At 35.7% G+C, this 12,454-nt stretch overlaps 1 protein-coding gene across 15 annotated transcripts in view; it reads right to left on the reverse strand.

The window, feature by feature from the left end:
- Positions 1-12,454, reverse strand: part of hgs (hepatocyte growth factor-regulated tyrosine kinase substrate) — a 42,932-nt gene that overhangs the window by 3,538 nt on the left and 26,940 nt on the right. For all 15 annotated transcript variants that reach the window (NM_199868.2, XM_087242244.1, XM_087242243.1 and 12 more), the window contains 6 exon segments: positions 2,934-3,020; positions 3,130-3,225; positions 5,276-5,409; positions 8,646-8,823; positions 10,403-10,543; positions 10,612-10,784. In NM_199868.2, the coding sequence (NP_956162.2) occupies positions 2,934-3,020; positions 3,130-3,225; positions 5,276-5,409; positions 8,646-8,823; positions 10,403-10,543; positions 10,612-10,784 (809 nt within the window).

The raw sequence follows: 12,454 nt of genomic DNA on the forward strand, positions 1-12,454 counted from the left end.
CTGGTTGAGCCCAAAAGCATCAAATGAAACGCAAATAAGAGCTGTCTTGAAGGGGGTGGGGCTTGTAAGATACTAGAGAACATTTGATTGGATTTAATTTGATGAGGGCTACGCAGTGGCACAGTAGGTAGTGGTGTCGCCTCACAGCAAGAAGTTCGCTGGTTTGAGCCTCGGCTCAGATGGCGTTTCTGTGTGAAGTTTGCATGTTCTCCCTGCGTTCGCGTAGGTTTCCTCTGGGTGCTCATGTTTCCCCCACAGTCCAAAAATATGCAGTACAGGTGAATTGGGAAGGCTAAATTGTCCGTAGTGTATGAGTGTATGTGGATGTTTCCCAGAGATGGGTTGCGGCTGGAAGGGCATGTATTGTGTAAAAACTTGCTGGATAAGTTGGCGGTTCATTCCGCTGTGGCGACCCCGGATTAATAAAGGGACTAAGCCGACAAGACAAGAAAATGAATGAATGAATGAATGAATGAATGAATGAATAAATGATTTGATGAGAAACTGTAGTTTGAGGTGACGTAAAAAAATCTTTGCTCCATATTGGCAGAACGACAAGCTTTACATGGTTATATCAGTTTTATATCTTTTTACCGCAAATTGTGTCTTGGTTTTGGTGCACACTAGCTTATCTTATCTTACAAACTAACAATACTGATACTAACTTCTAAAAGACGTTTAAGCTTACCATGTATATTAAATAACTTCTGTAAATTGAATTTGCTGAAAACAAAAAATACTGTTTTTATCTGCTAGTTTTAGTCATTTTAAATTCTAATTCTCAACTTAAGTAGATCAGTTAAATCTAATTTCTACCTTTTCTCTAGGCTTTTTTCTTACATTAGATCACAATTATACATTTTAATAATACAAATTATAGCTGAACATACATTTGTTTTTTCACCAAAGATATTTAACTAGTCATTTGTTCTACATTTACAAAATGTTGATCATTTGCTGCATTTGCAAGAAAACCCTCTTTAACCAGAAGGTAAGGAATGATGCTTGAAACATGAAGTAGTTAAGATGACTAAGTAAAATAAAAACATCAACAGTAAAATGAAATCTTAAAGTCCATCATCCTGAAAATATTGAGCATTTGTTTTACATTTTCACCAATTATTTTGTACCTCACCACTTTATTACACCTGTCCAACTGTCCGTTAAAACAAATTTCTAATTCTCCAATCACATGGCAGCAACTGTATGTAAATGTGGTCAAGATGATCTGCTGCAGTTCAAACCATCCAAGCATCAGTATGGGGAAGAAAGGGGATTTAGGGTGCTTTCACACTACATAGTACAGTACGTTTAGCTAGTGTGAACGTGTCTTCTGAACTCGGGTGCGCACCCGTGAACCGTACCCTAGTCCGCTTGAAAGAGGTGGTCTGGGGTATGATTCATGCGAACTCTGGTACGATCACTTCTGATGTGAATGTAATCGTACCAAATCACAGAAGTGAACCGCCAACTGTACAACAAACTATAATTTTCATAACTTTCGTTCGTGTGTGTGTGTGTCACGTTTGGTACCTTGGTGACACGCGCGGGACTGAGCCAGGGCAAACACAGTAATACACAGTGATGTCTGCTTGTCTCCTCCAAAAACAGCTTCTGCAGACACTATGTGATGTTCTGAATGTTTACAATATTTTTGCGGCAGATGGACGTGAGTCACTTTCTGTATGTCCGAAACCAAAAGCTTCAGTAAAAGCTGAATGACCGCGATGTGCGGAAGTCTTTCCATTTTGCCGCTTGCTTTTGTGACCATCACCTAGCAACGGCCGTAAACAAAACAACAGCTCGATGACGCAAGCTTACCGGGGTTCAGAAGGAAAAAGACAGTGTGAACACAAACCAACCGAGGAGGTGGCAGGGGGAGACAATCGAACTTGGGTACGGTCTAGGCAAATGAACCAAGTGTGAAAGCACCCTTAAGCAACTTTAAACGTGGCATGGTTGTTAGTGTCAGAAGGACTATTCTGAGAATTTCAGAAACTGCTGATCTACTGGAATTTTTACACACAATCATCTCTAGAGTTTTAAGAGAATGGTCTGAAAAAAAAGAAAATATCTAGCAAGCACCAGTTCTGTGGGCGTAAATGCTTTGATGAGGTCAGAAGAGAATGGCCAGACTGGTTTAATCTCATAGAAAGGCAACAGTGACTCAAATAACCACCTGTTACAATTGAGGTATGCAGAAGAGCATCTCTGAACCTACAACACATCCAAACTTGAGGCAGATGGGCTACAGCAGCAGACGACCACACAGGGTGCGACTCCTGTCAGCTAAGAACAGGAAACTGAGGCTATAATTTGCACAGGCTCACTAAAATTGGACAATAGAAGATTTGAAAAATGTTGCCTGGTCTAATGAGTCTTGATTTCTGCTGTGACATTAAGATGGTAGGGTCAGAATTTGGCTTCAACAACATGAAAGCATGGATCCATCCTGCCCTGTATAAATGGTTTAGGCTGGTGGTGGTAATGTCATGGTCCATCCCTTTATGACTACAGTGTACCAATCTTCTGATGGCTACTTCCTACAGGATAATGTGCCATGTAATAAAGAGCCAATCATCTCAGACTGGTTTCTTAAACATGACAATGAGTTCACTGTACTAAAATGGTCTCCAAAGTCATCAGATGTGGTGGAAAGATAGATTCGAATCATGGATGTGCAGCCGACAAATCTGCAGTAACTGCATGATGCTATCATGTCAATATGTACTAAAACCTTTGAGGAACATTTCCAGTACCTTGTTAAATCTATGCCATATAGGATTAAGGCTGTTATAAAGACAAAAGGGGACCCAACTCAGTACTAGTAAGGGGCCAGTGAGTTTTTTATAACTGTGCAGAGACAGTAAACATTTAAGATGTGCAGTAAAATTATATACGGTTAAAATTTTTTTACACGCATAATTGCTGACCTGCTGGTACATGGGCTGTTGCCCAGGCATGTAGGGCTGTTGGGGAGGCATGTTGGGGTCTTGTCCGGGAAGAGCGCTCATCATATTCTGCAACAGGAGAAAAAGGCAGTCAATGAAAAAGTATTTGTGATGTAGGAATGGAAATAAAAAAAATTTAAATGCAAGATGCGACTGTGCTCTAAACAGTAAAGTGTACCTGCATGTTGTACTGCTGGTAGCCCATGTAAGCTATACCATTGGTCGGGGCAGCCTGTGACATTGGTGGCAAACTCTGAGCCTGAGACACCACGTTCTACAAAAACAAGAGCCAAGTATGTGAACAACATTCAGGAAGGACATTCAAAGTCTGTCACAATCATTAAAGAGCCTCTGTTATGCTTTTTGGGTTCCATTAGATGGTGTGATTTTTGTAAAAATGAAACAGGTCTCCAAATTTAAAAGATGAAAGTCAAAAATGAATACTGTCATTCAGGAAGGACATTCAAATCTGTCAATCATTAAAGAGCCTCTGTTATGCTTTTTGGGTTCCATTAGATCAGGGGTCACCAAACTTGTTGCTGGAGGGCCGGTGTCCTGCAGATTTTAGCTCCAACCCTAATCAAACACACCTGAACAAGCTAATCAAGCTCTTACTTGGTATACTTGAAACATCCAGGCAGGTGTGTTGAGGCAAGATGGAGCTAAACCCTGCAGGAACAACGGCCCTCCAGGACCAGGATTGGTAACCCCTGCACTAGATGGTGTGATTTTAAAAAAAAATAAACAGGTCTCCAAATTTAAAAGATAAAAGTAAAAAATGAATACTGTCTCCCAAAAGAAAGAAGAGATTATGAATAAAATCCAATAAAAAATATGTCTTACATAGCAGAATATCTTGTTTTGTGTTCAACAGAAGAAAGAAATTTTAAAAAGGTTTAGAATAGGTTTAAGAGTAAAATTTGAACGAGAAATTTTCTTTTTTTTTTTGGTGAAATATCACCCTAATGCACTTCCAAATGATTATGGTTACAATAAAATAAAATTCTAAATACAGAGAAAGCTAAAATTAAAATATGCTTATGCATTTTTGTTTTCTGACAACCTGTAAGCAATTGACTAATCTGAGCAGGTGGAATCATCGAAAGATTGGGTTTAGAGACAGAATCTTTGATCCAACTATTTCAGACACTATGAAAAAAGAGCTGATGTAGCTGATGTAATGTTAGACATATTACAAAACAAACCTCTAGACCTCTAAAACAAGCAACTCTAAAAATCCAGTGCTTCCCACAGGTTTAAAATATACATGCGGTGGTAGCCCTATTGAAACATATCCATTACCCACAGCACATAAATGGATAACTACATGTGACACGTAAAAATAATGTGATTTTTAACAATACTTTTATTTGTTATAATGCTGTTATAATTTGCTATAATACAGATGCTATTTAGAAGCCATCTGCACACAGCTTCTCTCTCTCTCTCTCTCTCTCTCTCTCTCTCTCTCTCTCTCTCTCTCTCTCTCTCATTTAAATTAATAACGTATATAGCAAATGAGAAATAAATTACAGAAAAAATGAATAAAAGCTGACAAAATCTCTAAAAAATGTATAATATTTATTAATAATTAATTAACTAATTAATTAATTAATTAATTAATTAAAATAAAAAGTGTTTGTTATAACTAAGGCAAATGAGTTGATTGATCATTTCTAATGATGTACATATATTTTAGAGCCAGTTTAGATGTAATTTCCTCCTCTCAGAGTATACAATAAAGTATTTTTTATCGTTTAGGTTAAAGAATCTATTATTTACTTTTTTCTCTCGGCCTCGTGGATGTGAAGCCAAGCGGAAAGTAGTCTATAATAAAAGAGTAATGCAAAAAAGCGCAACAACTTTAGAGAGCAAAAGCAAAAGTCGACTCCCGGACATTTTAGGAGATTTAAAAACACCGGCCGGATGCATTTTTAAGCCTCAAATAGGCACATCTCTGTGGGTCTCTGCAGAGCACATGAGACTGTCTAAGGAAGTGTTGTTGACTGTTCTTGCACACACTCAACAAGCAGTGCGAAATGTGAAGGGCAAAGGATAATCAGGAAAATCAAACGTGGGTGTTTGGTTATCTTGGGCAAATACAAATAAAAGTGTAAAAGGATGATAATATTAAGTAAAAAAATAAATAATAATAAAAAAGGGTCATCAATTATACTTGGGCGGCCGTTTTTACATCAAAGTCTATGCGTGGGAAGCAACGCAACTGAAATACCATAAGAGCCCTTTCTAAAGAAACTTTAAAGATTCAAAAATGTGAGTGTTAGATAAATTTAAAGACTTTGTTTTGAAGTAGAACCACTGACCTGGTAGCCCTGTGTGGGTGTGGGCTGGTAATTAGTGTAAGCAGGAGTGGTTGTTGGTGGGGCTTGTCCTGGGGCTGCCGGCTGCCCACTATTGCCCGCAGTCTGATACATGTAAGCATTCACCATGTTGGGATCTAAAAGAGAGTAAGTGGAAGAATAATTAAATTAGAAAAAAGTAAAATTAAGACTTATAACACTTTACTTAAAGGGGTGTTCGAAAGACAATCATGAGAAGGAGACCTTATGCATGCTTATGACAACTGTTTTAAATGCAAAGGTGAAATTGTTTGAGATGTCTTTGCTATGACAACTTGACAAACAAAAAAACTCACAACCTGTCAGTTTCATTGTCATTGGAACTTGACAATGCAAAGACAACAAAACCTGTCATTGTCTCTTTGTGTGTCATAAATATTATAACAGCATCATTAATATTTTTTAACCTCTACTAGTGGTACAAATTGAATTTGTCATTTAATAATTAAATATTACTGATGCCATTATAAAAAGTATTTGACATAGACACTTTTAATGAGAAAGTCAGTTTTTTCCATTGAAAAAGTGATCAGAAAAATATTCATGAAGCAATTTTTATGACCTCATGACAATAGGTGCTTTCCAAATCATATATTGTACTTGGGCATTATTCAATCCCATTTTGTAGTATAAAAAAAAGTAGCGAATTCACAGTGTTTAATACCCAAATTATGCACCTGATCAACCGTTAAAAAAATAAATAAATTCTTTTTAAATTCTCCAATGTTAGTGATTATGCCCCCTCCCGATTGTGAATCCAGTTATACTCATGGCAGGAACTGCTTGGTAGTTTAGTGGTTTATTTTACCAATTTAGCAACAATTAAATGTTACCTGGGAAACCACTCGGGTATAAGAGCATAACAAATAGTGTCATTTGGAACGTAACTAATCATGTTTGACAGATTTATTACACATTTTGTTGTCATAGAAATGTCATGTTTTTATGACAATAGCTATGTTTCCATCCAAAGATGTGTATGAAACTTATGCGCAAAACAGGAATATCACATAAAAGATGTGCGAATAAAGCAGCATTTCTATCCAATGAGTCAAAGAGAACAAAATCACTTCCTGATTAACTGGCGCCAAATATCAAAAGTAAAATCGGAATTTGCTGAAGTAGAAGAAGCTGCGTGGATCTTGTCTTCTTAAAATAAATAAATAAATAAATAAATTAAGTGTTACCTTTTTCTAAATGACTTGTGCCTCAAAAGACAAACGCCGACATGCAATGAATGCGTGATGGCGTTTGAAAGTATAAAACGAGGAGCACAAATCCTCTTGACGGTTCTGTAGGTAATTAAGAATATGGTAACACTAATAATGAAATGTTTAAGGCATTTAAGAATGACCAAAACAACATCTTAGATGTTTTACGATGTGCTCAGCCTGCTGATTTATCCAATCACACATATTTTTATCTTCACATGACTTTTTTAAATGCATGTACTGGAATTTGTTTGGTAAAAGTGTTTCCATTGTAATTTATCTCATCAAATAAAAAGTTTACTCTACTCAGTTATGCGCATATGTTTTTATGTGCATTTTTTAAATTCATGCGCATCTTGGTGTTTCCATCAGCCGTTTTTATATGTGCATATATAAAATGTGCATAAACATAGGGGATGGAAACATAGCTATTGAAAGCTTTATGACGCATAATGACAGATATCATAGCCATGCAAAAAAATCTGTCAAGTCAAAAATAAAAGGTGTCATGAAATCCACCTTCAAGTAAAGTGTTCCAAAAAGGCTTAAATGGGCTGTCCACTATGATATCATATTTTAAACTTTAGTTGATGTGTAATGTAGCTGTGTGAACATAAACAGCATCTCTGAATGTAAAATCTTCCAAGTTCAACGCAAAGGGAGGCCTTGGTTTTTACAGAGCTAGCTTAGTAAAGCCTACAATGAACGGATTTTAAGGACTACAAAAAAATACTTTCGGCCCTTGTGACATCACAAAAGTACTTTTACCACGCACGCACACTGCACAGCTAAGGGCCATGGCCAGAGGCACTGTAACATTATAGCAGTGAGCTAAAATGCGACCAAATGCTGCTATTTCCGCAGAGCTTCATCTGTTTCTGTATTTGGGCTTCCAAAGGACACGACACAAAGACAGAAGTGCTTACAGTTCAATATTAATTATGTTCCAGAGAATTATAAAATACATACTGTAGCAAGCATGCTTTGACAAAACAGCTTTCAGAATAAGAAGTTCAGTGCTGGATTCGGTTAAAATCTCCTCAAAAATGGAGCAGCTACAACAAGCTGACGCTGTGAATTCTGAGCCACGACCTGTGTTTTTATTTGTTAAATTTGATTATGACATGTACAGTGTCTAGCCTTAACGGTATGTTGTAGCAAAGATGTAAACAACGAGAAATGATGTTCGTCATCGCTAAAGATTTAGCTACAAATCCATATTCATCAGTCAAACTGCTATAAACACACAGACACACACACACACCACCGGCGCGTGAAGCCTCTCTCTCTATGTGTGTGCTCGACTTTGCATTGTTTCTCTATAAAGGCAGCTTTTCCATGCGTTTTACATCTCGCATAATGAAGTCGCAAAAGGTATGTGAACGATTCATGTTACTTAAACAGGCATATTCCAGATATGTGTGAAAGACGTTGTGTAACTCCTTGATTTAAAAAAATACAGGAAAGCTCCCCTAACTGGTGTGTAGCAGCAAAAAAAAACAATCAAGGCTCACACAGGTTTCATCCCACATCTTGTGCTTCATTCTTCTGTCACCAACATCACCATAGAAAATAACTTAATCCGAGCATGAGAGAATAAGAGAAATAGACATCACTCCCACGCACATGCGCTTCTCGTGTTACAGATAGTATATACACGCACACACATAAACACACATACACACACACACACAATAGCGCACAGACACACTCTCTCTTCAAGGAGCCTTACCCCATTTTTACTCATTACAGACACTTGTCAGATGTTTTTTTATAGAGAGGGCATGAGGTTGACTGACTGTTTACACAAAATGCGCATGCTTGTAGGGGCGTGACGTGGAACCGATCCGCGAATCACAGCACATTATGACACAAGACCAATCAAAGTCACTTGAGGGCAGGCCATACAGAGGAATGAGGAAATATATCAGCTGTTTTCATGTTAGCTGAGTAGCTGTGTATAATCAAAACGAGATTTATGAAAAAAAATAACATGATTTCCTTCAAGTGAAACAGAGTACACATTGCTTTGCATCTTATTAACACAACCAAGCCTTAAAATTACATTCTGGACCACCCCTTTAATAATTGCGAGAGACATATAGAGAGGATGTTTGGCTTACCTGGTGGCATGGCCTGATACGGGCCACCGGCAGCAGTCTGACCGGCCTGGTTCATGTAGACTCCATGCATGGGCGACCCTTCAACCGAACCCGAAGGACTGAATGTGCCTGGATAACTTGGAGGGCCAGCAGGGGGGTACACCACTCCCCCTGCCACATTAGGAGGCAGTGACTGCATCTACAAGCACACCAAAAATAAGGCTGCCACAATTAACTTATAAGCTCAATGTTTATCGACAAGAATTTTATTATTAATTAAACGACACATAAACTGAAAAATCTAAAATTGAACTGGTCATAGTAAAATAAAAACATCTTGCAAGTTTTAGAACTCAAAACTGCCTGTTTAAAAACAGTCTAAAAACAGCTTATATTAAAGCCAATCTGCCAAAAATGACAGGTTGGGGAATAAGCCTCTTTTTAATAGAGCATCTGATCTCGGTCACTGCAAAATTTGATTTTGTAGGCCAATTACATTACTGCATGTTTAGTTTCACACACAGGTTCTCACTGCAGAAAGTTAAAAATATATAAAATAGAGAGAATCTTTATATTGCCTGCTTCTGAAAGAGTAAATGAAGAATCTTCCTTTGTTCACTTTTACTGCTTAATCATATGCAAACCAGACACAATGTCAGGCTGGATTTTCAGAAAGACTGATTCCAAAATACAATGCTGGGTCATCTATACTGGAACAAACAGTAATAGCTGACTTTTTTATATGTCACAATTGCTTTGTCTGTTCTAACAGATCAATTGATAAAAACTAGGCATGGGCCGGTATAAGATTCTGACGGTATAATACTCTTGGATAAAAGTTGGGCGGTTTTATGATTACTGCTCTGAAATATATTCTTTATAAATGTGTGGGTAAAAAACAAAAACTTTTTTTACATTTCTAATATTCTGGAGCAGTAAACATGTCAGCCTAAATAATTCAATTAATCGTTGACTTCTACTATATTCAAAATTCAATTTAAAACAGCATCTTTGGAATTTTTTTTTTTTTTTGCTGGAGACACTTTTGTACTAAAAAAACGTAAATAAAAAAATCATACACATACCTTAGAAACAGTAAAGCAGAACAATTTGACGTTTTTAAAACCTTGACTTTTGCAAACCATGGTATACCTTGAAAACGGTTATCGTCCCATGCCTAATAAGTACTCAGTATTTAGGCTTTTAAAGCACTGATCTATATAGAATGACTGTATTACTCATTGTGTTCTAAACTTTTGAGACAGTGAAGACATCACAAGAATTCAATCAGCAATCTCACTTCTCTATAGGAAAATGAAATACTGTATTATATAATATGTGCCTGACCAAAAAAAAAAAAAAATTATAAATAGTTGCATCTTATAAGCTGCCTATTCCAATGTTATTGATATTAGCTAAATCTACTAAAGCGCATTTCATAAACTGAAGAAAATGTCTGATTAACTGTTAGGCCTGGGTCAGGCTTGGGACTAAATTTGAAACCTGTGCAGATCTTTATTCAGATACTCAAATGCATCATTATTCTAAATCATGATGTTTTTTTAATGTAAATATCTAGATAACATTAAAATTGGAGCTAAGAAAATAAAAGTAGCAGCTCATGACCCTCTTAAATTGAGTCTGAAGTTTTGTCCAAACACAAACTGAATTTCTGTCAGGCTTTAGATTAGAGATGTTATATACATGGATATTAGAGATTATAAATTGTAAACTTTAATAATAATGTGTGAAAAATGTATGCAAACAGCAGTGCTGACCTGTGCGTAAGGCAGAGAGAAGGCCGGCATCTGTGCTCTCATCTGAATGGTGTGTTTTTGTTGTTCCAGCCGCATCTGTCTCTCCTTCTCCTGCTCCTGAAGGCGCTGGATGGCCAGCTGCCTCTGCATCTCCAGGTATTCCTGGAGAAGGCAATCTCAGTTAATTTCCTGTCATCACACTACTCAGGGATAAAATCCAAGCCACTTGCCTGTTTCTTCTGCCTCATGATCTCGAGTTTTTGTGCCAGCTGGATCTGTCGCTGTCTCTCTGCCTCCTCAGCTGCTCGTCTCAGTTTCTCCCTGTGCTCCTCTCTCAGAGCGTTCAGTGCGGCTCGAGCGTCACGCACCTGTGCCAGTTTATCCTGCAATCCTTCATAGTACACTGAGCGACAGAGGACAAAGCATTCATAAGGTAACTTTAAATTCACACTCAAAAACTCAATCTATTACAAACTTATGAAAATGTATTTTTGTTTGTAATTTCATATGTAGCAACATTGGTGGTTTCTCTAAACTGTATATTTATAATATAAAACAATCTGATTTACTTAAGCTTAAACTGGTTTATTTTCATATCATATTTCTAATTAAGTTTTTTTTTTTAACCTTCGAAAATATTTCAATGAAATCAAAATGCACATTTAATTTTGATCATTTTAATTTGTTTAGTGGTTAAAGAAAGATGCTACTCCAGTTGTTTAAATAGTAGCACATGTTGAAATTGTATTGAAATTATGGTCAATTCCTAAGAAATTAGAGTCAATATGTTAAATAAATGTAAATTCTATTCCAGAATCTATTTACTATAATCAAATAGTGTAAAATCCAAAATATTTTTTTCATTATTAAGATTTTATTTTATTTGTTCTAACTTTATTAATGAGTCTCAATTTAAATCAATGCAATTGAGTTTGATGTAAAATTGTAGCAAATGTTGTGTTGGATAAACACATTTTAAATTATGCATGGTATATACACATCCAATTTTTTCTGAAAATTGTTTATATTTAAAACAGATGTTTTAAAGACATTTAAATAGTTTTTTTTATAATTACTATGTTAATGTGAAATTAATATAAATTTCAATACCTCAGGTATGAATCTCACTCATTGTTTACTTTAAACAGCATTATCTCCTAAACGCTAGTCATCATATTATAAATACTCAACATTTTTCTACCACAAAATACTAATACAATAAAAATCAACAATTTGTAAACAATGATTATTGCATTCTAGTCATAGGACGATAATCGTTTTCAAGGTATACCGCAGTTTGAAAAAGTCATGGTTTTAAAACCACCAAAATTTTCTGTAAAACCGTTCCTAAGGTATGTGTAAGATTTTTTATTTACATTTTTTAGGACAGCAGTATCTCCAGCAGAAAAGATATTAAAAATGTCATTTTTAATTTGTAAAGAAATCAGCGTTTTTTAAACTAATGAAGACAGCAGAAGTTAATGATTAATATAAATTATTTAGCCCGACATGTTTTACTGCTCCAAAATATTATGTTTCAAAAATAAAATAGATCGTTTTCAAAAGAGGGAAAAAAATTGATGTTTTTTAACCCAGAAATTTTAAAAAATAAATTTTAAAGCAGTAATCACAATACAGTGATACAGTCAAAATCATGCCTAGTGCATTATGACTCATGAACTAAAAACTAATTTGTAACCTTCAGAAATTAAAGTTGTTTTGATCGAAAGAGACTTTGATTCAAAGACTAGAAAAAATATATTTTTAAAAACTATCACAGAAATGTATTAGATAAATGGTTATTTAATTTAATTATAATTTATAATCAATATTAATAAAAAGATATAACAATAAAAGTTATCAAAAAAAACACTACAACTTGATGTTAATGATTTCTTGAGTGATTTCTTGTGCACACAGGAAAGATTGAATGACAATGAAATTATTCTAGACCTCTCCCCACCACTTTTTTTTAATGTTAATTTTACAAGTCCCCTAAAGTTAAATGATTGTCTCGAACCATTACTGAACAATGTAACAACAGAGGACTTAAGCTTTAAATAGGAAAACTAT

This window comes from Danio rerio, chromosome 3 (assembly GCF_052040795.2).
Source record: "Danio rerio strain M-AB ecotype USA chromosome 3, GRCz13ab, whole genome shotgun sequence".
NCBI lineage: Eukaryota > Metazoa > Chordata > Actinopteri > Cypriniformes > Danionidae > Danio > Danio rerio.